Source organism: Mirounga leonina, unplaced genomic scaffold (assembly GCF_011800145.1).
Source record: "Mirounga leonina isolate KUSES-001 unplaced genomic scaffold, KU_Mleo_1.0 Mir_454, whole genome shotgun sequence".
NCBI classification, from domain to species: domain Eukaryota; kingdom Metazoa; phylum Chordata; class Mammalia; order Carnivora; family Phocidae; genus Mirounga; species Mirounga leonina.
This window is the reverse complement of record NW_023270763.1, coordinates 7,434,065-7,459,590: the sequence shown is the minus strand read 5'-3', so window position 1 is coordinate 7,459,590 and position 25,526 is coordinate 7,434,065. Positions and strand designations below refer to the sequence as shown.

The following is a 25,526-nucleotide window of genomic DNA, read 5'->3' as shown; positions in this document are numbered from 1 at the left end:
CCCTCATCCCCCAGGAGTGTCCCACGTCACCTTTTCTTCGCCAGTACCACCCGGACCCCTAAGGGGGTCCTCGGCCACACCTTCACGTGCCAGTCCTCCCATGCCACCCCTGCTGTGTCCTGGCCAAGGATGTTCAATTTATTCGGCCCCCAGTCCTGACTGAGGCCGTCAGTGTGTCCGAGTGTGTGTCGGTCCGTCTGTGAATGTCGGTCACCGTTTGTCTGGAGCTGTCACTGCCTGCGACTGTCCGTCTGCGTGTCTGTCTCCGCGGCTTCTGTCCGTCTGTCACTGGATGTCTGCTCCGCCGCTGCGGGTCTTTCGGTCGCGTCACCATGTGTCTGTCCGTCTGTCGGCGTCTGTCACTGGAGTCCGTCCGGGCCCCGGGGGTCTCTGGGTCTCGGCTCCGAGGGAGGGAGAGGGAGGGGAGGTGGCAGCCCGGGGAGGCGGGGAGGGGCGGGGGCGGAGACAGTGGGCGGGGGCGGGGGCGGGCGGGGGCGCCGTGCGGCCCGGAGGGGGTGTGTGCGGGGGGCCGGAGGCGGCGGCTGTCAGAGTCGGCTCAGCCTGCGCCGGGGAACATCGGCCGCCTCCAGCTCCCGGCGCGGCCCGGCCCGGCCCGGCTCGGCCGCCTCAGGTGAGTCTCCCGCCCCGGCCGGGACCCTCCCCCGGCCCGCGGCCCATTCCGCGTCCGGGAAAATGTGCGCTCCCGGAGGGATCCGGGCCCCCAAACGGGACGCCCACCGCGCCCCCGGGGCTGCCCAGCGACGCCCCCCGCCGCCCCACACTCATCCTTAACTCTTCCCTCGCCGCCGCATACTTACGGTCGTCCGCGCGGGAGCCGGCACCCCGCAGGGCCGGCCGCCGCCTCTGCTCTCGAATTCCTGTGGGGACCCCCGAACGCCCCTTCCCCCGCCCGCCCCCAAGTGTGGGGCCACTGGAAGACGCCCCCTGCTTGGGGCGGAACCCGAGCTGCGCAGGTTGCTGGCGCCGGGCTGACCCCCCCCCCCCCCCAGATCCCGCAATCCCGGCGCCCCTGCGCAGCGGCCAGCCGAAGCCCCCTCCGAGGCCCAGGCGTCCCCCTCCCACGGGGACTCCGTCTCTATTTTGGGGAAAGGGGAGGCTCTGCGGAAGCCCCGAGTTATAATTAGCGCCACTCGGGTTTCCTAGTTAATCCCCAGCACCACCACCACCACCCCAACCTCAGGGCGGTGGGGGTTGGCCGGGTGAGAGGTGACCGCCGCGGGAGGGGGGAGTTCCGACCCGGGGAATTTTGATCCCTTGGCTGGAGATGCCGGAACCACAGCAGCTGCTGCCCCAAAATAGCGCCCTCGCCCCTGCAGCCGGGGATCTCCGGAGCTCCGAGAACACAGGCGCTCCGCTTCGCCCTTCAGACCCCTCCGCAATGCCCGCGAGCCTCCAGACCCCCGCCCCAAGTTCCCGGCTCCCGGACTCGGGGCGGGGAGCGCCGTCCTTTTCTCGGTCTCTACTGCCCCCCACTGGCGGCAGCGTGCCCCGCAGCATCGGACTGATGGGGGACTCGAGTCCTGGGGGACCCGGGCTGGCGAGCCTGATCTCTGAGGCTAGGCGAGGTGAATGCGCAGCTGACCGGCACCCACGGGTACCAGCGCCCCGTGCCAGACAGTGGACGAGGAGGAGCAGGGTGGGGCAGGGTGTGGAGTAAGCAGGATTTGGGGTACCCCGGGACCTGTAGCTCCCACACCCTTGAATGCCCAACCCACCCCCCCAGGGCCCCCGACCCTGGCCAACTCAGGACAGGCTGCGCCTTCACACCACCCCAAGCTTCCCCAGCGGCGCCTCCCGTCAGTGAGGGCCCCGCCCCTGTCGGGTGGCCTGTGTGTGGATTGCGGCCTCTAGTGCGGGTGCCCGCACTGCTCTGGCTGGGCCCAACCCAGTCCACCCAGCTAGGGGAAGGAGGTGAGGGTGGTGGGCGCTCTGTGGGGCAGGGGAAGGGATTGCCTGGCAGGCCTCATCTCTGTTCCCTCCGTCCGTCTGTCTGGGTGTTGTGTAGTGTGCCTGATCTCTGTCCCCTCTTGCTTCTCCCTGTCTGCCTGTGTCCTTGTCTGTGCCTGTCTCCCTCCCTCCGTTTCTCTCCTCTCTACCAACCTGCCCCACCTCCTCTGCAGCTCAGTGATAACCCCTAGGCAAGAGTGTTACCTAATCTCCTCCCTCCTGGCAGCCTCAGGCCTTCACCCTCTGCCTTTCTTTCTCCCAGCAGACGCCTGCCTGCCCTGGCAGCCATGAGGCCCCCCTGGTGTCCCCTGCACACGCCCTCCCTGGCTTCCCCAATCCTTCTCCTCCTCCTCTTCCTCCTGGGAGGAGGAGCAGAGGCTGAGGACCCAGAGCTGCTGGTGACGGTGCGTGGGGGCCGGCTGCGGGGCATCCGCCTAATGGCCCCTGGGGGCCCTGTCTCCGCTTTCCTGGGCATCCCCTTCGCAGAGCCACCTGTGGGCCCCCGTCGCTTTCTGCCACCGGAGCCCAAGCGGCCCTGGCCAGGGGTGCTGGACGCCACAGCCTTCCAAAGTGTCTGCTACCAATATGTGGACACCTTGTACCCCGGCTTTGAGGGCACCGAGATGTGGAACCCGAACCGAGAGCTGAGTGAGGACTGCCTCTACCTCAATGTGTGGACACCATACCCCCGGCCTGTGTCCCCCACCCCTGTCCTCGTCTGGATCTACGGGGGTGGCTTCTACAGTGGGGCCTCCTCCCTGGACGTGTATGACGGCCGCTTCCTGGCCCAGGCTGAGGGGACCGTGCTGGTGTCCATGAACTACCGGGTAGGAGCCTTTGGCTTCTTGGCCCTGCCAGGGAGCCGTGAGGCCCCAGGCAACGTGGGTCTACTGGATCAGAGGCTGGCCCTACAGTGGGTGCAGGAGAATGTGGCAACCTTCGGGGGCGACCCAATGTCAGTGACTCTGTTTGGGGAAAGTGCCGGAGCTGCCTCAGTGGGCATGCACCTGCTGTCCCCTCCCAGCCGGGGCCTGTTCCACAGGGCTGTGCTGCAGAGCGGTGCACCCAACGGCCCCTGGGCCACAGTGGGTGTGGGAGAGGCCCGCCGCAGGGCCACACTGCTGGCCCGCCTCGTAGGCTGTCCCCCGGGGGGTGCTGGGGGCAATGACACAGAGCTGGTCGCCTGCCTGAGGACACGGCCAGCTCAGGACCTGGTGGACCACGAGTGGCACGTGCTGCCTCAAGAAAGTGTCTTCCGCTTCTCTTTCGTCCCTGTGGTGGATGGAGACTTCCTCAGTGACACACCCGAGGCCCTCATCAATGCCGGAGACTTCCACGGTCTGCAGGTGACTAGTGGCTAGAAGGGGTGGAGCTGGTTCCTCTAGGCCTGTTCTCCCGCCCACCCCCACCCCCCACCCCCGGGGACCCAGGCATGAAGGCTCCTCGAGATCCAACTCCCAAAGGCCTGGGCTTCTGGCCCCAGGGCCGCCCCCTCCTCCCTGAGAGCTCAGACCCCAGGGTGGTCAGTGGGGCAGAGAGAAAAGGAAACATGGGTACATTTTCTCTTTCTCTCTGTCCCTTCCCCAACCTCATACTCTCTTCCTCCATGGTTCTGGGGTCTGTAACTATTGATCTCTCTGGCTCTTTGTCCATCTGTTTCTGTCTGCCTGTCTGTCTGTACCCCCCCATCCCTCCATCCTGTCCCCCCAGGTGCTGGTGGGTGTGGTGAAGGATGAGGGCTCCTATTTTCTGGTTTACGGGGCCCCAGGCTTCAGCAAAGACAACGAATCTCTCATCAGCCGGGCCCAGTTCCTGGCCGGGGTGCGGGTCGGGGTCCCCCAGGCGAGTGACCTAGCTGCCGAGGCTGTGGTCCTGCATTACACAGACTGGCTGCACCCTGAGGACCCGGCACGCCTGAGAGAGGCCATGAGTGATGTCGTGGGCGACCACAACGTCGTGTGCCCCGTGGCCCAGCTGTCTGGGCGACTGGCTGCCCAGGGTGCTCGGGTCTATGCCTACATCTTTGAACACCGCGCGTCTACGCTCTCCTGGCCCCTTTGGATGGGGGTGCCCCATGGCTACGAGATCGAGTTCATCTTTGGGCTCCCTCTGGAACCCTCGCTAAACTATACCGCCGAGGAGAGAACCTTTGCCCAGCGACTGATGAGATACTGGGCCAACTTCGCCCGCACAGGGTCAGCAGTACTGAGGGGAAGAGGGCCTCCAGGAACCAGAGAAGCAAGAGCAGGGGACAGAGAGAGGAAGACAAACAGAGACAGACAGAAAGGGCCGGAGAGGGAGGGAAAAGTTCACAAAAGGAAGGAGACAAAGACGGAGACAGAATGACAAAGGAGACTGGAGAGGAAAACAGGATGGCAGGTCCTGAAGAATCAAGGACCGAGGGGGAGGGAAGCGAAGAGGAGAGAGACAGGGAGACAAAGGAATTACCATAGTACTTAGGAGCTTGAACTGGAGAGAGCTGGATTCTATTGGGCCAGTGGTGATTTTATTAGCTGTGACATGCACACATGCATATGTACTCACACACCAGTTTACCTCTCCGAAGAAGGGGACCATAAATCCGACATCACTTGGGTGTTGTCAAAAGCAAAAACAAGATGTTTGTAGAGCTAGGGCAGCCTGCTTGCATAGTGAGGGCTCATAAATCGTAGGGATGTTTTAAATGGGAGAAACAAAGACAAAGGTGGAGCAGTAAAGCCGAGGGAAAGGCAGAAAGAGGGAGGTCAGGAGGAAGGGGATGGCTCCAGATGATGGGGGATCCGGGAGACCAGAAAGAGGGGTTAAAGAGGTGGTGGGAAGGAGGGGATGTGTTCTCCAGGGAGCCGAAGAGCGCACGGGTCGGAAGCAGCCTTCCTCCTGCTCTCCATCTCCGGTCCACAGTCCCAAGGGCGGGCGGGGCAGGCTTGCCTGAGGCTGAGCCTTCCCTTTCCTTCCGAAGGGACCCCAATGACCCCCGGGACCCCAAAGTCCCGCAGTGGCCACCGTACACGGCGGGAGCGCAGCAGTACGTGAGCCTGAACCTGCGGCCGCTGGAGGTGCGGCGGGGGCTGCGCGCCCAGGCCTGCGCCTTCTGGAACCGCTTCCTACCCAAATTGCTCAGCGCCACCGGTATGCAGGGGCTGGCCAGCGGGCAGGGGCTGGGCGGAGGAGGGCAGAAAAGGGGCGCGAAGAGAGAGAGGGGAGTGGGAGCCGGCCGGGTGTAACCCCTCTCTTCTCCACCGCCCCCACCCAGCCTCGAAGGCTCCCAGCACCTGCTCAGGCCCCGCCCACGGGGAGGCCGCCCCGAGGCCCAGGCCCGGCCTTCCCCTGCCCCTCCTTCTCCTCTTCCTCCACCTCGCCCGGCTCCTGCGGCTGTGACCACGGCCACTTACCCCTCCGGCCTCAGGGGGCCCCCCTCCTCTAATGAGTGGTCGGACAGTGGGCAAGGGCCCCACTCAGGGATCTCCGACCCAGCGCACCCTCCCTCCTCAAACTGAGAGACTCAAACTGACCAGGGCTGGGAGGGGGTGGTGACCTATGACCCGTCTCAGGGACCCACACGCCTTTGTTGTTTAAATGGAAATGAAAAAGCCAATTTTCTTTTTTTATAAAATTGTTTGGAGCCGGAGCCTGGTGTTGGGGGGAGAGGGAAGGCCGGGAGCTAGACAGCACCCCCTAGTGGGGCTGTAACAGTCAACATTTCTGTCTCTTTTCCCCACCAACCCACGGGTCCTCCCTCTTCTGATCCTTTCTGTCCCCCTGTCTAACGGTCATTTTCTCCTCCCCCCACCCCTTCCTTCCCGCCATCCTTCTCCGGCCCCGCCTCCACTCTCATCTTTCCTCTGGTCCTCCGTCTTCCGCATATTTTTCTGATCCTCTTTCCACCGTCCTGCGTGCCCTCCTGCATTCTTGTATCCTCCTGCACTCACGCTCCCCACCATGCACGTTCCCTGACCTTCCCCTTGTCCTCCTCCAACCCACTTGCCGGGCGCCCTGGCCGCAGACACGCTGGACGAGGCGGAGCGCCAGTGGAAGGCCGAGTTCCACCGCTGGAGCTCCTACATGGTGCACTGGAAGAACCAGTTTGACCATTACAGCAAGCAGGATCGCTGCTCAGACCTGTGACCCAGACGGGACCCCCACGTCTCCCCGCCCTGCTCGCCCCGCCCGGCCCCCTAGCTGTATATACTTATCTAAGGGCTGGGATATAACACGGGGGAGCCCTAGAACGTGCCCACCCACCTCCCCCCCGACTATCCCCGGAGGCTCCCCGCCCTCTGCATGTCTCGGGCCGAGCCCCTCCCCCGCGGTGCCTTCGCCCCTCTGGGCTGCCAATAAACTGTTACAGCTACAGCAGTGTGCGCGACTAGGGAGCGGGCCTCAAACACCGGGGCTGAGTAGACAGAAGGGCTGGTGCGAGAGCCCTCCCAACTTGCGGATCTCAGTAGCGGGGCGGAGCGTGCCTGTGCCCGCCCCGCCGCCCCGCCGCCCCGCCGCCCCGCCCCACCTTACGAGGCGGGGCTCGCGCCTGCGCAGTAGCAACGGCAGCCCGGCGGTGCATTGTGGGAGCTTCGCGGGTGGCGCCTTCCCCGCGGCTGCAGTTCGCCCTCCGCGGCTGCCGGAGACCAGCGAGAGAAGGTTCCCCAGAGCCCGCCCGTCGGTTCTGCCTGCGGCTAGCTCAAGATCCGGGTCCGAGAGGAAACGCTGGAGCCGGAGTTCCGTCCGCGCCGCCAGGACGCGTCTGCCCGGCCCCCCGCCGCCCGCCCTGGAGCTGCTGAAGGACGTGCACCTGGGCCTGGCCCCGCCCGGCCGCGGCCCCGCTCGCCTGGCCCTCCTCTCGGGCCACTACCTTTACTATCACTACGGCTGCGACGGCCTGGACGACCGGGGCTGGGGCTGCGGCTACCGCACTCTGCAGACGCTGTGCTCGTGGCCAGAGGGCCGGCCCGCGGGCGTGCCCGGGCTAGCCGCCGTGCAGGCGGCCCTGGAGGACATGGGCGACAAGCCCCCCGGGTTCCGGGGCTCCCGGAACTGGATCGGTTGTGTAGAAGCCAGTCTGTGCCTCGACCACTTCGGAGGGCCCCAGGGGCGCCTGTGTCACGTACCCCGTGGAGCAGGGCTCCAGGGGGAACTGGAGAGGCTTTACTCCCACTTCGCAGGGGGCGGGGGGCCTGTAATGGTTGGGGGGGATGCAGATGCCCAGTCCAAGGCCTTGCTGGGAGTCTGCCTGGGTCCAGGCACAGAGGCCTATGTTCTGGTATTGGACCCTCACTTCTGGGGTGCTCCGAAAAATCCCAGTGAACTACAGGCAGCTGGGTGGGTAGGATGGAGAGAGGTAGGCACAGCCTTTGACCGCAACTCCTTCTACAACCTGTGCTTGACCAGCTGCAACTCCCCAAAGCAGCAACACGCCCTGGACTGAGGCTCGGGGCCCAGAATGGAGACTGTCTCTGGCCCCAAACACACCTAAACCCTTTACTCCAAGGCAAAAGCTGCCTGGGCCTTTGGAGTCAATAAAGTGGTGAGGCTCAGCTAATTATGGCCCCAGCCAATCTTTGGGAGAATGTGGGGAGGTACATGATAATCAATCACTATGGAAGTGCTTTTATTGGCAGTAGGGTTGAACGTACAAAAAAAAATTCTCAGCTGGATGGGACTAGGCAGTCACAATTACAGACAATACCAGGAGTGAGGAAAAGTAGATGGCTCAAAAGAAGTCCACATCATCTGGAGCATCCAGGTCACGGTATTCCACAATGGCCCGTGGGTCTCCTCGGACCATCCTGTGAGATATGGAAGAGGTAAGATGGGAAGACAGTTGAGAATCCCTGAAAGGGAGCTTGAAGAGGGCAAGAAAGCTTGGGACGTCTTAGCTCATTCTCACCTGTTCCGAGGCTTCCCAGGATAACCTCCTTGGCCTCGGAAGGCATCATAGTTCCCTCGGCCAGCACCATAGGGGGCATGAGGGTATGGAGGCCCTCCCGTGGGGACTGCAGGGCGGACAGCACCAGCTACACAAGAGATCAGTGTTGAGCTGAAAACCTGTGACCTCAACTATACCTTGGTTAAGCTTCCTTTCTCCCAGCCCTCACAGTCACTAAACCCTTTCAAGCTCCCCCTGTACTCACCTCCATAGCCCAAGATGGGGGGCCGGGGCTGACCATAGGGCATCAGGCCCTGGGGAGTCTGGTGTGGGTAGGGGAGTCCCGGGGTCAGGCCTGGGGGGAGTACAACATGGACAGGAACATGAATTACTGCGGGGGGGGACGGGGGGGGCACGGGGAGGGGAGGAGGACGGGATGGGGAGTGACAACTGGCTTTTAGGAATACTGCCTGAGAGTGGGATAGAAAGTTTTCAGAGGATGACGGGATAAGAGAACCAGGAATCCTTGAATAGTCAAGGGAGAGGGAATGTGGCAGACTCTCACGGATCGTATCTTACTCTGGGCAGGGCCAGGTGGCTGAGCTGGCTTGATCTCCGGCAGAGCTGGGCGCTTGGCATCAGTGAGAAAGTTGTTAAAAAATGCCACCTCCTTCTTCACTTCCTCAATCTTCTCTGCATGCTTGTTGAAGATATGTTTGCGTACAAACTCAGGGCCCTGGGGAAAGAAAGAGAGGGTCAGACCAGAGCAAGCAATGTGGAAGGATAATCAACCTCCCCGCCCACCAATTCCAGAGCCAATTCCTCCCCAGGCCGGAGGCGGCTTCCTGGCTCAACCCCCTCGGCCCACAGTTCTAACGCACAACTCTCTAACATCCCAGACCTTGAATTTCTTGCCACTGAGAGGGCATAGCCACTTATCCTTGCCCAGTTCCTGGGTGTTAGAGGTGACAAACTTTTCCACTTCCTGCTCAGGGTCTTTGCGACCCATCTTCTGAGCCTCTTCCTCGGAAAGAGATTCCCGTACACTCAGCAGCGGAGTCAGCTTCTCCTCAAATGTCTTCTGCCACTCTAGCACTGTGGTTTGGGAACAGACAGCGGGCTGAAGAAGGGAGCCAGAAGCAAGGAATAAAAAGGAAGGGATAAGGGCACCTGGCTGGCTCAGTCAGAGCATGTGACTCTTGATCTCAGGGTCCTGATTCTGAGCCCTACGTTGGGCATAAAGATTATTTAAAAATAAAATATTTAAAGAAAAAAAGAAAAAGGAGAGGATCACAGGAGAGGGCGGGAAGGCACTGCTACCAGAACAGATCTAACACCAGAGGCAGCTGAGGAGAAAGGGAAACCAAAGGGGAATCGGGAGTGGGGGAGCTGGGAGCCCACCTTCTCCATGACTGATGCGGTTGGGTGGCATGGGCCCCCGAACATGGATGATGCCACAACGGTTGGGCATTTCGTCCTCATTGGGGTACTCGCAAGTGTTATAATAATCCAGGGAATGCACAATGCGCAAATAGAGAAGGAGTTTGTCCAGAACCTGCGGGAAATGAAAACGTGTGAGTTCACCATACTCTTCTTGCCCCTTTGCTGCCCCAAGCCAGGACCTTGGCCGCCTGCCCTTGCTGGCACCTTGATCAGTTTTTCATCCCGCTCCACGTTGATCTCTGCAGGGTTCCCTTCCTTAGGGGGCTCCTCAGGGGGAGCGCCCCCACTGCTCCCCAGCAGCTCCTCCTCCTCTGCACTCACTTCCTCAATCAGATAGTCAGTAATATTCTTCAAGATTGGGTTCTGGGAGGGCAGACTCTGGTAGGCAGGAAAAAGAAAGGCAAGTGAGATGACAAGAGAAGACCCTGAGGTAGGTAGTCCCGGAAGCTCCTCATATGAAGCAGAAGGAATCCAGGGTTCACTTGGCCTGTTACCACTGCTTCACTATTTGTCTTTTTCTTATTCTATCCTAGCCAATACATCATCACTAATGCCAGTCTATTCTACTGGAAAAGCTGGAGTGCTGCCCAAACAGAATAGGAACAAGGGGTCAATGCTACAGACAAGACCGGAGGTGCCCACAGCAGCCGACATGGTATCGGCTGCTTTTGGAAAAGTTCCATGGGGAGTCACTGACTGTTGGCAGAGGAGGTGTCCCGGGCTCAGAGGCCCAGAGCTGGGTCCTGTCATCCAGCGTATGGATCAGCTTGGCGGCCAGCTTGATGTCATTGCGCACTATCTGCTTGTGCTGGGTGATGCCATTGATGTTGCGGACTCGGCGGGTCAGGTCTCTGTTCACACCAGGGCTCAGCTCACACTCCCGGAGCTAGAGGGAATGAACACAAAGCTCACCAACACTCGCCCAAGCAGCAGCAGCTCCAGGGACTGGCCCTACTGACAGGACCAGCAACTGGACCGTGAGCTCCCCGAGAACAGGGACCAGGAGGGTCTTATTTATGGACACCAGTATATACTTAATGTGAGCAGACTGAATGGATGGATGGGGGCGCAGAATGAGTGAATCAAAAGAACAAGGAATCGGAGGTTGTGTGCAGCACAGAGAGCCCACTCCCAGCACTTACCCGGATGTTCTGCAGGTTCCAACAGATCTCTTTGATGTTAACGCTGCGGTCAAAGGTCACCCAGCCTCGACGGAAAAACCTACAGAAGAAAAGATCAGCATAACCCTGGGGTGGAACGGATACCGGCCATTTGCCTCCCCCTGTACCCTATCTCCAGGGTTTCCAGGGTCACTCTTCTCTCCATTCCTCACCTCCTCTCAGGCTGGGGCTCTGACAGAGCCACACGCATGAAGCCTGGGTATCTTTTACAAAGCTGGAAAAACAGGAACAGAAACCCCATTGAGCGATTCAACGTTTCACTTCTTCCTCCAATCCCCATGTCCTCAGAACCCTAGGAATTGCCTTTGAATCTTTACTCAAATAAGGAAAAACCAATAAAGGGCTTAAGAATAAGAGCACTTAAAAGCAAATGGTGCAATTGGAGCCAGCCCACAAAAGGCATGGGCCCACGGGAAGGGGTCTCCCTGTTAGAGAAAGAGGGGTATATGTTAGAAGCAGAGTCACATTATCCTCTCCCCGCCTCACCAGCTCCCCCTCCCTGCCACCAAAGATGGAGCCTGGGTGCCATTCCTGCCCCCAATACTCTTCCCCACTCACAGAAATGATCTCTGCCCGCGAGATGTTGGGTGCAATGTTGCGCATGAAGAGGGAGCAAGTCTTATGAAGGGGCCGAGGTTTACATTCCAACCCAGGAGTGTCCTTAGGCTTCTCCCTTTCTTCTTCTTTGGGCTTCTCCTTTTCCTTGAGTGCCTCTTCTATGCAGAAAGTGGTGGGAGTCGGTGATTTTTTTATTGTTGATTTTGGAAGGGAAGACAGAGAAGCAGTCACACTCCCACCTCCCCACCCTCATCTCCCAAAAGGCCCACCCTTAACAATTTCACCCACTCCCACTTCCCCTACCCCTATTCAGTAGGAAGAGAATGGACTAGAAGCAGAAAATAAAACCTACCAGCCTCCTCCTTCTCTTCCTCAGCTTGGCCACTCTCCGACTCCGACTCCGACTCGGACACACTGCCTTCATCAAAGCTGTCGTCGCCACTGTGTTTTCTATTCCGCTTCTTGCTACTCTGTGAGAGCCACAGCAAGAGGAAGGGAGTCAGCTAACCAGGCCACTGGACTGGACACTGATCCCCTGGCAAAAGATACCCTACCTTTTTGGCATCTTTCTCAGAGTCGTCTTTCTTCTCTTCCTTGTCCCCATCACCCTCAGACTTCTTAGTTTTGTCATCGTTAGAACTGTCGTTTTCAGCCTGCAGGCAGAGATAATCCCCAGCACATCCATCTCCCCTTCAACCTTTATCAGAGGGCCTGGCCCTCCCTAGCCCTCCACCTCTCCTGGACCCAGCACACAACCCTCCAGCCCCGCCCCGACCACTGAAGCTGCTCCATCCTCCTCCCCAGGGGCTCATGGGCAGCAGCCAGCGGGCAGCACCCAGCGAGCCCAGCACTCTGACCTGTTTGCCATCTTCTTTCTTGTCGTCCTTATCATTGGCCTTGCGCTCTCCATCCCCCAGGCCTGGTCCAGCCCGGCCCTCGTCTTTCTTACTGGGCTCCCCAGGCTTTCCGGCCTGCTCCTCCTCCTCCTCCTGCTCCAGGATGCGCAGATCGTTCTCTGTCCCTCCTTCCATCTTAATCACAGCTACCAACAGACAGGGCAGAGGTCATTATGGCCCTGGTCTTCAGCCTCTGGATGATCAACTGTATCTATTTCCCAATCAAGACCTTGGTCACCAGACACCCTCTTCCCCTCCCAATCCACACACCTGCATCCAGCATCTTGACAATGGCATCAGCTTTGTCTATGTCCAGGAGAAGATTATCAAACCAGCCACTCTCCATGAGGGACAGGAATACCCTCAGTCGGTTTTGCAGGGCCCCCCGGGCCTCCTGCCGCCGCTTCCCCACCTCATCTGGGTGGTACTTAGACCGAAACCTGGGAAGGAAGTGGGGAAGGGAAGAGACAAAATAGTCACTGGGCGCCAGGACCGGGACATGGGGAGGGGCCCAAGCAAGTCCTCTCACACCCACAATAAACCACGAAAGCAGAAAGACTGGGGAGAGGGGTGCACCAGAACCACCCAATACCCCCAAAAGGAACCAGAGGTTATGCTCTGAGAAGATCTGGGGGAGAGCCAGGAACTAAGAGCTCTGGATTTGGGAAAAGCAATGACTATAGGGGGAGGCCAGGGTTAGAGAGGCAGAATGATGGCCCTGAGTCTCTGGGAAACACTAACTTAAAAAAGTGTAGTTTCCCAAAGCTTCCAAGAGGAAGGCTAAGGAAATAGTAGGCCCCAAAGAACCTCCCTCTCCTTGCCAACCCCAAACTAGAGTCATTAAAAGGACTGTTCCCACCAACTCCCTCCATCCCTAGGTGGAAGACAGAGGGAAACCTGAAATGCACCAGATAGGAAAAGCCAAAAAAGGCAGAAAAGCTTTCTCCCCCCTTGGGAAGAAAAGCAGATGGTGGAGGGACAGGGAAAGACCAAAGGGAGAAACTGAAGTGCCCTTATAACCTCAGGTACTGCCCACAGGGAAAAAGAGAGAGAGGAGAGGGGGTGGAGGATTAGGGTGGGGTGGAACATGGAAAGGGAACATTTAAAATAGGACCTTGGGAGGAGGGGGTGCAGAACAGAAGAAATGAGGAGTATGAGAAAAAGCAGAAAGGGAAAGTGAGAAAGTCCCAGAAATCGAAAACAAAGGGAAAAACTAAAGACCAGAGAAACTGAAAAAAACCACAGGAAACAAGTGGTTAGGCAAGGAGCAAGGACAGGGACCGAGAAAGAATGAAAAGTACATGAGAGAATGAGACCAAGACACGGATAAAGAAGGAGGGGACAGCGACAGACAAAACAGAACCACAAGTTGAGCGTGAGAGGAAAGGAAAGCCGCAGGCATCACCTCCAGGATCTTTACCTTGGCCGCTTGGTCAAACAGAGCTCAAGATTTAACTAGCCGCGCCCAGGGCCCATGCTGGCAGGTGGGCCACCGGCTGGCTCCTGGCTGGGGCGTCCCGGCCCAGATGCCCCACCCCCGCGGGACTCCGCGGTGGGGGCCCTGACTGACTAGCTGCCTGAGCAATCACATTCAGCTAAACCGCTGCATTGTGCACAGCAGTGCCCTGCCTGTCTGCCTGGCCGGGGCAGCGCAGCTCAGCCCAGGGGGCTCATGTATGGGCTGGGTATGGTGGGGGTGGAGGTGGGTTTGCTCCGAGCTCCGTCGATGAGCGGGTGTAGTTCCCAGTTCTGGCTCTTTTCAAGGAGGAGGAGCAGAAAGAGGATGAGGAGGAGGAGGAGCAGGAAGGGGGGAAAAGATGGTTGATTAAAATTAAAACATCCACAAAAGGAAAAAAATTAAAATTCTTTTTCTGTCAAACGACCCTGAGATCTTTGCTTTTTCTTGTCTGGATTCACTCGTTGCTTTTGGGAGAACACCACAGCCACACAGGGTCCCGGCGATCAGGGATGACAATGACCCAATACCAGCAAGTGGGAAGCAGTCTGTCTGCTGCCCCAAGGGAACAGGTGGCTCTGGCCAGCTGCCTGGAGGTGTCCCACTCACTGAGGACAGAGGGGAAGCGAGGTGGGGTGGGAGGCTGTGGCAGATGCTGAAGTGAGGAGGAGAACCCATCAGCCAATGCTGTTGTGTTTCCCATCCCCCACCCCCAGGAAGTTCCGGATTGGGGAAAATGGGAAGAGGACAGGGCTGCAGGCTCCACTGGCGGGGCCAGGGGAAACATGCTAGGGAACAGAGAGCAGGAAAACAGGGGCACTCACCACTCCTCATCTTTATGAGCCAGAAAGAAATCTTGCATCTGCTGCCTTCGAAAATCCAGCTTATAGTCATTATAGCGCTTTACAGCCTCTGTCTCATCCACAGAGTCATCCAATGACAGGAGAAACTCCTTGAAGGTTTTCATCACCGGTGGTGGCACACCCAAGTCAATCTCTGCGATGCTGCCCAGCCTGGGGGGGGCCCGGTCAGGAAGTCTTGGTTGTGGGGGGAAGAGGGTGGGGGGGATGGGGGGGCCAAGGTAGCCAGCTGCCCCCTTCCTTTGCCCACCATGGACACCACCCCAGGCACCAACGGCTACCACCCCCACAGGCACTCCTCTCTGTACCTAACCCACTTCCTGACTCCAGCCACGGTCTTTGGCAACCCCAATCCATCCCCCAAACCTAACATCTCCCTTTTCCCAAGAACCCCAGAACCCCAGGTCTTTACCTGGCCTGGATAGGCAGAACATGGTGCTGCATGATGTGGACGTCTGGGTGGCCCCAGGGCTGAGGGGGGCCATAAGTAGGGCCCCCACCCCCCCCAGCATAGGGCATCTCATAGCCACTGTGGTATGGGTCAGAGCTGTGCTCATCCCTGAGGGTGGGGGACACAAAAGTCAGACAGAGAAGGGAATCATGTCTCCAGAGCACGAAGGAGGATGGGACAGAGGAAGGGGCATATGGAATGTGGTCTCTCACCCAAGGGTTTAAAGGGATAAAAAAAGATGGGTTTGTAACAAGTCTGAGAAAAGGAAATGACAAAGTCCTTAGCGAAAATGAAGAACACAGCCGAGGCCAGGTGGAATTGAGGCTAAGGAGAGAAGCCAGAGAAACTGTTGCCACCTCACCAGTCTCGCCTCATGCGCTTCTGTGGGGGGCTGAGCTCGTGCCTGGGAGGAGAGAAGCGCTCTCGCCGATTCCGGTCATAGTCCCGATATTCACCCCGACTGCGGCGCTCCCGGCCCCGGTCCCACTCTCTGGCGATAAGAATGAGTAACAGTAATGGGACACAGCCGGGCATGCTCCTAGACAGGCCCTTCCTATCCTGAGACAGCAGACTAAAAGCCCACAATTATAAAATTATTCTCTAAACAGAAAAAGACTTTGCCTACTGCCATCACTTCAGCCATCACCCTCAAGCAGATGGCTCTCCAACTGTTCCTCCAGAGCAGCATTAACAATCCCCGACTAGACGGCCATGGCCACCTCAAATTTGACGTGTCAGAACTGAGCTGTTATTTCTACCACTTCAAGGCCATGCTTGCTTCCCTCCTCCTGTTTCCCTGAGAGCGGGGATATCAACCATCACCAGGTATCCAACTTATCAAGTGTCACCCTCACTGCTCACTCAAGCTACTGGCTTGCTAATCCTCTGCCTCAGAGCCTATCAAAGCTGTCCTCTTCCTTGCCCGTCCGTGTGCCCTGACCCTGATCATTTCCCCTGTAACTGCAGCATCCGGTGTACCGATCTCTGGTCCCTCCCACTTCTCTCCTGTCAAAGTGATCTTTCTCTTTTTTTTTTTTTTTTAGAAGATTTTATTTATTTATTTGAGAGAGAGAGAATGAGAGACAGAGAGCATGAGAGGGAGGAGGGTCAGAGGGAGAAGCAGACTCCCTGCCGAGCAGGGAGCCTGACGCGGGACTCGATCCTGGGACTCCAGGATCATGACCTGAGCCGAAGGCAGTCGCCCAACCAACTGAGCCACCCAGGCGCCCAAAGTGATCTTTCTCAAACACAAATGCGATCATGCCATGCCCTTCCTTACTAAATGCCAGTACACAACGCTGTTCAAAACCTTGGTTCCTGCTGTCATTCCAGTCTCTCCACCAGTTACCAGCCACCTCCAACCCAACCTTAACCAAGTAACAACATCCTTTGCTCTAGCCCAGTGGTTTTCAAACTTTTGGTCTTGGAACCGCCACCCCCACCTCACAATCTAAAATTACTGCAGGGCACCTGGGTGGCTCAGTCAGTTAAGCACCTGCCTTCAGCTCAGGTCATGATCCCTGGGAGCTGGGATCTGGCTCCCTGTTCAGTGGGGAGTCTGCTTCTCCCTCTGTGTCCCACCCCCCCTCCCTGCTCATTCGCAAACATGCAAGTGTGTACCCTCTCTCTCTCAAATAAATAAAATCTTTAAAATAAGTGAATTTTTTTAAAAATAAATAAAATTATGGCAGATTAAAGACTTTTTGCTTATGTGGATGACATACATACTATACTCAAAACAGAAACAATTCTCTATTAATTTTGAAGTTATACATCAACATAAATTGCATTTTTATGAAAAATAGCTATTTTTGGGCACCTGGGTGGCTCAGTTGGCTCAGCGACTGCCTTTGGCTCAGGTCATGATCCTGGAGTCCCAAGATCGAGTCCCCGCATCAGGCTCCCTGCTCAGCCGGGAGTCTGCTTCTCCCTCTGACCCTCCCCCCTCTCATTCTCTCTCTCAAATAAATAAATAAAATCTTTTAAAAAAAATAGCTATTTTCAAAAAAAAATTTTTTTTAATGAGAAAAGTGCCACTGGGGTGCCTGGGTGGCTCAGTCAGTTAAGTGTCTGCTTTCGGTTCAGGTCGTGATCTCAGGGTCCTGGAATCAAGCCCCACATCAGGCTCCCTGCTCAGCGGGGAAACCTGCTTCTCCCTCTGCCTGCCATTCCCCCTGCTTGTGCGCATGCTCTCTCTGACAAATAAATAAAATCTTAAAAAAAAACAAAAGTGTCTTTCTTTTTGCATGTAACAGATTTTTTTTTTTAAGATTTTTTTTTTTTATTTATTTGACAGAGAGAGACACAGCGAGAGAGGGAACACAAGCAAGGGGAGTGGGGAGAAGCAGGCTTTCCGCTGAGCAGGGAGCCCGATGTGGGGCTTGATCCCAGGACCCTGGGATCATGACCCGAGCTGAAGGCAGACGCTTAACGACTGAGCCACCCAGGTGCCCCTAACAAATCTTTTCAAGGCCAGGCTAATCCAGACAGCTAGAGTCTCATATTTATATATACATATATAAAATTTATTTATTTATTTATTTATTATTTTGAGAGAGAGAAAGCACACGCGAGGCGGGGGGGGGGGCGAGGAAGGGGGGACGAGCAGAGGGAGAGGGAGAAGCAGACTCCCAACTGAGCAGGGAGCCTGGCAGGGCCAGATCCCAGCACCCTGGGATCATGACCTGAGATGAAGACAGACACTTAACTGACTGAGCCACCCAGGCACCGCCTCATATTTACTGCTACGTTCAATCTGTTGTGTATGTTGTTTGGTTGAAAAATATGAAGAAAATCTAGCCTCACAGATACGTAGCGGGAAAAGGAAATACTTTAATAAATAGTCTTTTCAAGTAACTGGGGATATTCTTTGATACTACCCAAAACTTGACGAGAGAGAGTTTCTTAAAGGCAAGTGGCAGCATTGAATCTGAAACCATATCAATAAACATTTTATACTCTGCTACATTTAAATCCATTGTTCTACCTTGCTCTTTGAGTGGATCTTGACATATCTCATCATACGATATCAAAATATCACATTCATTAGCATCACTACCTATCTCGTCAGAGAAGTCTTAGATGGGAAACTGTCAAACTCACACTAGTAGTACAAGTTTTCCAAAATTTTAGTTTTCACTGGAAAGTTCCACTTCCTCACTACCAACAAAGCTAACAACTTTCCTTGTAATAGAGTCTAGGTCTGTTTTCAAGAAAATATCAAATACCCAAGGAGGATTAACTACGGTTTGACAATCTTTCATTCAGGTAAAAATGGCATCCCACCAAAAAAAAAAAAAAAAACCTGTTAGCTCAACTCAAAACTCAATCCCACACTTTTCTTTAAGATAACCACTGTACTCCTATATGCAATGTAAGTGCTTTATGCATACTTCCCACTCATCATGCGTATTACAAAGATGTATAGACAAGAATCCAACTTAATAAAATTTTTAAAATTTTGCTGCTTCATTAAGGATGTTAAGTGAAATTGGCTTTTTTTTTTTTTTTAAACTACTTGGTGCCACTGCCTTGATTTGCACTAAGACACCAGCAGTTTTCCCACCAACGCTATAGCACCAACAATGCAAACATCAATACAGTGAAAAGGACAATCCTACCTTAAAGTTGCTATAAGAATACTAACACCACAGATCCCTAGATCCCTAGGGTGTGTGGACCCCATTTTGAGAACCGCTACTTTATTATTGTTTTTTTAGAGGAGGGGAGGGGCAGCGGGGGAGGGAGAGAGAATCTTAAGCAGGCTCCATGCCCAGCAAGGAGCCCAGCGCAGGACAGATCTCGACACCGTGAGATCGTGACCTGAGCCGAAATCAATAGTCTGACGCTTAACCAACTGAGCCACCGAGGCACCCTGAGAACCACCACTTAAAACAAAACAAAACAAAACAACAACTAGAATATGGGCTCTTTTCTGCACACAATTTTATGTCCCCAAGTCCAAACTGTTGACTCCACCTGTGCGTCAGGAATTCCCATTCATCTTTCCAAGTCCTGCTATGTGTCACTTTCCTGTGCTCTTCTCCAACATTATCACCTCCACCACTACTACCCTACCTTAGATCATCAGCTCCTTCAACACTTCACCATCTTTATGATGATTCTCATACATACTCAACTGCAGCAAACCCAAGGCCATTTTGCCCTCCACTCCAAGCCCCAGACTATAAATTACTTAATCACAGTAACTACTTCTTACCCATTTCCAGAATTCAGAACACCTTTGATTTTCTTCTTTCTTACAAAACACTAGGGGAAAAAAGCACCATATGGTCTCCCCACTGAAGAAATACACGGACTACAGACTGAAGGCTTTACTAAGCTCATTTTTCAAAATAACACTGAATGAATAAATACTATTACAGTAAGTCACCTCAAACTCCCCCCCCCGTAATGTTTTGTGATGTCCTTTAGATTTAAAAAAATCGTTTCTCGGGGGGCACCTGGGTGGCTCAAGTCGTTAAGCATCTGCCTTTGGCTCAGGTCATGATCCCAGGGTCCTGGGATCGAGCCCCACATCGGACTCCCTGCTCAGCGGGAGGCCTGCTTCTCCCTCTCCCACTCCCCCTGCTTGTGTTCCTGCTCTTGCTGTCTCTCTCTGTCAAATAAAAAAATCGTTTCTCTTGATTAGTTTATTGGAAACGATGTCATATTTCTCTGAATGGAAACACCTTAATGATATTTAACTCAAGAACATCCCAAAAAGCTGGGCGCCTGGGTGGCTCAGTCATTAAGCGTCTGCCTTCAGCTCAGGTCATGATCCCAGGGTCCTGGGATCGAGCCCCACATCGGGCTCCCTGCTCGGTGGGAAGCCTGCTTCTCCCTCTCCCACTCCCCCTGCTTGTGTTCCTGCTCTCGCTGTCTCTCTCTGTCAAATAAATAAATAAAATCTTTAAAAAAAAACCATCCCAAAAAGCTAATGACTAGCTGAGTCAAACCTAATCAATTAACCTAACCCTCGCTGTCCAAAGAACTCTTTCTGATTTTAGGGAAGACAACCACAAGAAATTTAACCATATTGTCCCAGAGAACAGGTCTGGTCTGACAAGCTCTCCAGTCGAGTCAATTCTAAAACATTACTTTCTTTGAATCAACCTTTTTCAGAAATAACTTACAAACAATAAAACTCATGCATCTTAAAGTACATGCATAAATATTGCTTCTTCCTACTCAAAACTCTCTTAGGTCTATTGCTTTGACGATGTGGCCATTTCAAAAATCGAGCCATAGCGAAAAAAATCTCTGGCCAACAGCGAATCGGTTGCCCGACCAAAAACGGTCAAGTATAAGCGACTTCCTGTGGTTCACCCTATAAAACTGATAAAGGCAATGCAATGAGGGCGGAGTGCCACAGAATGAGGCAGGGGGACAAAACTGAGGAAAAGCAGTCTTACCGGTCATTCCAATCGTCCCCTCGACGCCTTTCATCTCTTTCCCGGGAACGGTCATAGTCGCTGCGCTCCCTTCTGAACTTGTCCCTGCGCCTTCGGTCATACTCGTCATCGCTGTCACCCATGGCGCGGTCTGAGGGAGCCTGGAGCCCGGACAGGGGTGGCCAGGATGCAGAACAATGACGAGGAGAGGAAAGGCTCCAGAGCTGCTTCGGAGCAGCACGCCCGCCTCCCTCCGCAAAGGCCAGCCTTCCGCTGTCCCCGCCATCCTAAGCCCTCTCCCCGCGCGGTGGCCGGCTCCGACACTCTACGGGCCCCCGCGGGTCTCCCTGCCCACGCCCACCGGCCGCCCGAGCCCGCTCCCGCCCGCCGCGGCCCCGGCTCTCCAGGCCCCGCCCCTCCCCCACCTGGGAGCGGTCGCGGCCGTTAGCCTCGCGCTCCGGCGGGCTAGTTTTCCGGGAGACCTGGGCCCGCCTCTTGCTTCGGGCGCGCGACGAGGACGGCGCGGACGATGAGGGAGACTCAGGGCTCTCAGCGAGGGGGCCAAGGAAACGAAGAGAAAGTGGAACAGCCGGGGATGGGCGGTCGGCGCGCGCCGCTCGCGCTGCGCCTGCGTCACCGACGGAACGGGGCCCCGACCGCAAAGTACTCCCCCACGGCCTGAACTGGAACTTAAAAGCACAGAGCGAGAGGCTGGGAGCCCCCGGGGATGATGGGAAGGGGCGGGGACCCGGAAGTCTCGCGCGCTTTCCGGGACGAGAACTGAGCGGACGAGAGGAACTACGGGAGCCGAGGGGGACCAAGCCAGGCCACAGGAGGGCGGTAGGGCCTTCTGGGCTTGAGGGAGAGCTTCCTCTGGCTGAGGTCGAAGGTCGCGGTCCCTCGGATGTGTCCGGGGCCTGAACCGGTTCGTGTCCAGTTGTTGACCCCCACCACCCTGCTCGGGGAGCCTCCTGCCCTCACCCAGGGCTGTTTTCCCCTGCTGGCGCAGGGCACGGAGCTGGGGAGTGCAGGCCTTTAGCAGGATAGAGCAACCATTTTAAAGCATCTCCCACCATTTTGTGCTGCACCAGAGAGGCTTTATTGCCGCCTCAGTATTTACCACCACCTGCAAACCCGCTACTGCTGTTCTTCAACAGAGGCGCCCCGTCTTGTAGGCGAAACCGGCGGATCTGTCTTATCCCCAACCAGTATTTGGTCTGGCTAAGTTACAGGTTGAGGTCTTGATCAACAGGCGGAGTCTGGCTTGTGCCGGATTAAATGCACCACCACCCCGGAGATAACACCCAAGTCCTTGTTCAGGGAGTGGGGTGTGAAGGCTTAATAGGAAACGCTGCCTCCCTGGAGCATGCTGCAGCCTTACTCCGAGCACGGAGAGGAGGGGTGTCTTTACACTAAAGTGCGTTTGCAGGAGTGTATCGTGGAGTTGCAAAAAACTAGGTCTCAGAAGACCCAGCCAGGTTCTGATCTTGGTACTGCCATTTGGGAAGCATGCAATCTGAGGAGATCACTTCTACAAAAACGCAGACGGGCGCAACAGTTGTGCTTGCGTGAGGCTGCTGTGAGAATCAGATGAGACAATACACTTGAAAGTGTTTTTGTAAACTCCTGAGGGGTTATTATTTCATGATTGGAGGAAGAGGAGACAGCATTTGGTGACAAAGTTGTAAAGGTGGCTGTCAGGGAGGGTAGCTGATGGGAAGGGGGAATGTAACAGGTGCTTCTGGGAAGACTCAGCAGTCGGTGGTGACGGTGGCTGAGAGCTCCTGGATGCGCCAGGCACTGCACGCCTTGCACAAGATGTGCCCATCCAACGGGTAGCAGCCCTGACACTCGCCCTCAGAGGACAGCAGCAGCCCACACTCCTGTTAAGACGGAAGCAACAGCTTTCTATCAGGCCCCGAGCCCTGGGTTCTACCATACCCAGCACCCCAGACCCCAAGAACCTCCCCTTCCCCTTGCCCAGGCCCCCTGACCTCGCACTTATAACAGCCAATGTGAAAACTGCGATCCAGAGCAACGATTCGTACAGTCTCCTCCTGACCTGGCTCAGGCATGATGGCCCCACCACACACTGAGCATCGTGGGGCAAACTTCCTGGGGGGGGGCGGGGGAGGGAACCAAGGAGGTTGTCAAACCCCTGAGTTGGAGGAGACTAACAATGGAGCCCAGAGAAGGTGGGATATTCGAGGGAACGGGAGAGGCCAGAGGTATGGTCTTGGATCTTAGAAGGGAGAGTGATGGGTAACAAAGAGACAAAGCCAGGGGTGGGAAACTGGAGAGGTTGGTACTGGGGCATGAAGGAGAAATGAGGAAAATGGGGAGGGTCAGACACCCTGAGACAAAGATGGGAGACTCGGCCCGACCTGTGGAAGTCCTCGATGCAGTGGATCTGGCTGGTGGCATCCACTGTGAAAGGGATACCATCGAGGCCACGGTGACACACCACACAGGTGAAGCAGCTAGGATGGTAGGCCTTCCCCATAGCCCGCAGGATCCGGTCCAGGATGGGTTGGGAGCACGTGGAGCACTTCTCCAGGGTGGCCTATTAGGAAGGAGGGTGGGAAGTTCGGGGCTGAGGCAGCCCAGGCCAGGCAGGCACCCTGCCGGCCCACCCGTCTGTTTTTGTAGCTCCCTGCAAGGGGTTCAGTGAAAAGTGGCCTTGAACAGATCTGAGTATGAGTCCCAGCACCGCAGCTTCCTAGGGAAGTGATTGAGTGTCTGAGCTTCGGTTTCCTTCAGTAGGAATAGCTGCTTCACAGGGGTGGCGTTGTGGGAATTTAACATATATCCCCTTAACTCTGAAATAAACATCTCACGTTTGTAAGGGACTATTGTCCTTTCCCTCCTGCAGCTGGTCATTTAGCTACTTTCCTCCCTTCTTTCCTATCAGTTTAGTCCCCTGGCTTTGAGCTCCGTTCCTCTCTTCGGCTTGAACATCTAGTCCCCACCTCAGCTGGAAGCCCCCTGCCTCCGGCTGCTGACTCCAGCTCCCACAGCCCCCAGCACGTCCGCTCACCACGTAACAGCTCTCACAGTACGCTCTCCTCTCCACGGCGTAGAAATGCTGGCCCCGAAGCTGGGCCCGGCACGTAGAGCACACAAAGCAGCCAACGTGAAAGACGCGGTCCAGGGCCACGACGCCAGCCCCGTCCCCAACCACGTCTTCTCCGCAGCCCCCACAGCGCCCTGGAGACAGGGAGGGACAGGGTCAATCTGCGCAGATCAGGAAGGTGGATTCGCGGTCCCACTGACTCTCCAGTCCCCTGTCCCCGCCACCTCTTCCCACCTCAGGTCAGCTCACCGAAGTACTCCCCGGTGGGAGGGTGGTTCATGTCGTGCACCAGCTTCTTGGTCAGCCTCTCAAGCTCCTCCTCAGGAGGCTGGCTCAGGGGGACCTGTGAGGGGGGATTCAGGGGGTCGGTCCTACCTCTAGCTCCCTATGCTGTCAAACTTCCTGAAGGGGTCCAGGCAGTTCCACCCGGAAAGTTCATTTGAGGAGGTCTCAGCCCAGGGCCCAGGGGCGCACCCCCAGGAGCCGACATACAGCTCCAGCACCTCCCTCTTGTATCTCCTGACACATCCCTAGGGGATCCAGAGCTCCAACACCCCAGGCCTCTGACAACCAGGACACTGAACACCACCCCTGCCCCACCAATCAGTGTCTGTGAGGACCCCCAAATCCCAGTACCCGGGCTTACCTGGGGCCCGTACCCGCGTCCTCTTCCTCCTCCTGCAGCCTCCTCTTTACCCCCTGGCCCTGGCTCACGGTGGCTCCTATAGCCAGCCCCCCAGACGTCACCTCGGCCTGGCAGAGGGAAGTGGGTGCCCGGGAGGGCCCCGGAGGCCTGAGAGGCCCCCCGCCTGGGAGGGCCGCAGCCTCTCACTGGTTGTGCCACCTTCACTTGCACAGGGAAGGCAGGGCCAGCAGGGGTGCTGGCTGTAGCATAGGAGGCCGGAGTGGGGCCCCCATAGGGGGATGCTGAGAGCTGTTGGGGAGGAATAGGAACACCCCCTCCATTCGGCTTCAGGGAGCCTGAGCCCGTGCGGTAGGCATGGGGCTGAGGGGGCTCATAAGCCTGGGGAGAAACACAGACCAGGAGTGAGCAGGCCCATTCCAGGACACACACCTGGGGGAACCCCCCATGTGTGTGACCCCAAGGTAAGCGCTGGTCTTTGACAAGGGCTCACACTCAAGAGGCTGACAACATAGTAAGCTCTGGTGGCCCAGCTTCTTCCATGCTCCTGTGTGTATCACTCACACTGGGGGTGGGGGTGGGGGGGCTAGTTTGAGAATCTAGAGAAGGGACCAGGCTGGGGAGTAGGGAGGAGAGCAGGAGACAAGGAGCAGGAGCGGGACAGGGGGGGTCACCTGCCGGTCTGACCGCCGTGGGGCATGCCCACGACCTCCATCCAGCTCAGCCAGCATGCTGGTCAGCGAGTCTATCTCGGCATCCAGGCTCCCTGGACGCAAGGCCCCCCTATCTGGGGGGAGCCCCTGGGGATGAAGCAAAAACAGGGAGAATTCAAATCACTTGCCCCGGTGCCCCCACCTCCCACCCCCCCAATTCCAGTTCTCACCTGTGAGCGCTGGGGTGCGCCATGGCACCCCACCCAGGTGAGCCCCCTATCATCCGGTCCCCCGGGGGCCTGGTAACACTGCTCAGATGGGAGGGGGCAAAAATTGACCCTGGGGTGGGGCTGAAGTGCTGAGGTGAGGGAAGAGAGAGCCAAGGTGGGGATGGGGAAGGAGAGGAGGGTGGCACGTGTGGAGGCTGCCCTCTTGGGTCCCTCTTCTCCCCTCCCCCAGCACCTGGGGTCCGAGAACAGAGCAGGGGGGGCAGGAAGCCAGAAGGGCTTCAGGGAAGGGGTGGCAGGGACAGGCGGGAGGCAGGAGCCAGAAGGCAGAGGTGAGCGCGGAATGGCCAGTGGCCTCCTTGGCGGCATTGGGGCCTCCTTACCTGCTCCATGGGCTGGCGGCGGCCCCGGGGCGCCTCGAGGGAGTGCTCTCCCCTGAGGGGCTCTTGCAGGCTCCAGCTGCCTTGGGGGGAGCCAGGTGGGCCCCGACATGGCCTGGAACAGGGGACTCCAGACAGCGGTCAGGCCCCGTGTAGCCCCAAGCCTGTAGTCTTGACCCCTTCTCCCGTCCCACACCTCGTTTGGAACTCCGGGAAAGAAACTTTTTCTGGCTTTTTTTTTTCCCCTTCCTCCCCAATTTTGGGGACAGCCACGCCCCCGGTGACGTCACCGCATTCCTGGGGGAGGGTCACGTGGCCCCCTAGGCCCTAAACTGCCGTCCCTCCCCCAGTCAGCCCCCTCCTGCCGAGCAGGGAGGGCTTTCCACAGCCGCCTCCGTTTCTATCCGCCCCCCCAGACTGGCGCCCCAAGTCCTGCACATGGCCACCTCGCCGCTGGGACGCTCCAGCACCACTCCTTCCC

At 56.9% G+C, this 25,526-nt stretch overlaps 4 protein-coding genes across 10 annotated transcripts; 2 read left to right on the top strand and 2 right to left on the bottom strand.

Moving 5' to 3' along the window:
• Nucleotides 1–561: 561 nt before the first annotated feature.
• Nucleotides 562–6,388, top strand: ACHE (acetylcholinesterase (Cartwright blood group)). The gene is made up of 5 exons (XM_034988146.1): nt 562–631; nt 2,234–3,314; nt 3,679–4,163; nt 4,928–5,097; nt 5,972–6,388. The coding sequence occupies exons 2-5, from the start codon at nt 2,256–2,258 to the stop codon at nt 6,091–6,093; spliced, it is 1,836 nt and encodes a 611-aa protein (XP_034844037.1). The 5' UTR covers nt 562–631; nt 2,234–2,255; the 3' UTR covers nt 6,094–6,388.
• Nucleotides 6,389–6,536: 148 nt separating this feature from the next.
• UFSP1 (UFM1 specific peptidase 1 (inactive)) lies at nt 6,537–7,574 on the top strand. The gene has a single exon (XM_034988544.1). The coding sequence runs from the start codon at nt 6,962–6,964 to the stop codon at nt 7,388–7,390; it is 429 nt and encodes a 142-aa protein (XP_034844435.1). The 5' UTR covers nt 6,537–6,961; the 3' UTR covers nt 7,391–7,574.
• SRRT (serrate, RNA effector molecule) lies at nt 7,557–20,925 on the bottom strand. 7 transcript variants are annotated; one of them, XM_034988537.1, is made up of 20 exons: nt 20,495–20,925; nt 20,091–20,230; nt 15,038–15,166; nt 14,638–14,784; nt 14,190–14,402; nt 12,180–12,349; nt 11,871–12,055; nt 11,568–11,666; nt 11,366–11,483; nt 11,014–11,168; nt 10,608–10,669; nt 10,417–10,495; nt 9,972–10,160; nt 9,479–9,652; nt 9,233–9,386; nt 8,733–8,926; nt 8,411–8,567; nt 8,097–8,198; nt 7,853–7,979; nt 7,557–7,751 (listed from the first exon to the last, which is right to left on the bottom strand). In XM_034988537.1, exons 2-20 carry the CDS (start codon nt 20,210–20,212, stop codon nt 7,676–7,678), a joined length of 2,652 nt encoding a protein of 883 aa, XP_034844428.1. In that variant the 5' UTR covers nt 20,213–20,230; nt 20,495–20,925; the 3' UTR covers nt 7,557–7,675. The 7 variants fall into 7 exon arrangements, with proteins under 7 accessions (XP_034844428.1, XP_034844427.1, XP_034844429.1 ...); XM_034988536.1 differs by having other exon boundaries at nt 11,014–11,171; nt 20,495–20,924; XM_034988538.1 differs by having other exon boundaries at nt 8,097–8,186; nt 11,014–11,171; nt 20,495–20,924.
• A 754-nt stretch (nt 20,926–21,679) lies between these two features.
• On the bottom strand, nt 21,680–25,397 carry TRIP6 (thyroid hormone receptor interactor 6). The gene is made up of 9 exons (XM_034988543.1): nt 25,049–25,397; nt 24,669–24,796; nt 24,460–24,585; nt 23,789–24,166; nt 23,392–23,485; nt 23,107–23,276; nt 22,454–22,632; nt 22,064–22,184; nt 21,680–21,952 (listed from the first exon to the last, which is right to left on the bottom strand). Exons 1-9 carry the CDS (start codon nt 25,155–25,157, stop codon nt 21,821–21,823), a joined length of 1,437 nt encoding a protein of 478 aa, XP_034844434.1. The 5' UTR covers nt 25,158–25,397; the 3' UTR covers nt 21,680–21,820.
• Nucleotides 25,398–25,526: the final 129 nt, after the last annotated feature.

Bases quoted from the DNA above. Each gene is read 5' to 3' on its own strand.
- ACHE (XM_034988146.1), top strand. From the start codon at position 2,256: ATGAGGCCCCCCTGGTGTCCCCTGCACACGCCCTCCCTGGCTTCCCCA. The intron at 3,315-3,678 runs GTGACTAGTGGC...CTGTCCCCCCAG, and splicing joins GAGACTTCCACGGTCTGCAG to GTGCTGGTGGGTGTGGTGAA. The intron at 4,164-4,927 runs GTCAGCAGTACT...TTCCTTCCGAAG, and splicing joins GCCAACTTCGCCCGCACAGG to GGACCCCAATGACCCCCGGG.
- UFSP1 (XM_034988544.1), top strand. From the start codon at position 6,962: ATGGGCGACAAGCCCCCCGGGTTCCGGGGCTCCCGGAACTGGATCGGT.
- SRRT (XM_034988536.1), bottom strand. From the start codon at position 20,212: ATGGGTGACAGCGATGACGAGTATGACCGAAGGCGCAGGGACAAGTTC. The intron at 11,172-11,365 runs GTAGGTTTTATT...CTTTCTGCATAG, and splicing joins GGAAGAGAAGGAGGAGGCTG to AAGAGGCACTCAAGGAAAAG. The intron at 10,670-11,013 runs GTGAGTGGGGAA...CTGTTTTTCCAG, and splicing joins CGCGGGCAGAGATCATTTCT to CTTTGTAAAAGATACCCAGG.
- TRIP6 (XM_034988543.1), bottom strand. From the start codon at position 25,157: ATGTCGGGGCCCACCTGGCTCCCCCCAAGGCAGCTGGAGCCTGCAAGA. The intron at 24,167-24,459 runs GTGACCCCCCCT...GTTTCTCCCCAG, and splicing joins CACGGCGGTCAGACCGGCAG to GCTTATGAGCCCCCTCAGCC. The intron at 21,953-22,063 runs GTCAGGGGGCCT...CCGTCTTAACAG, and splicing joins TTGGCTGTTATAAGTGCGAG to GAGTGTGGGCTGCTGCTGTC.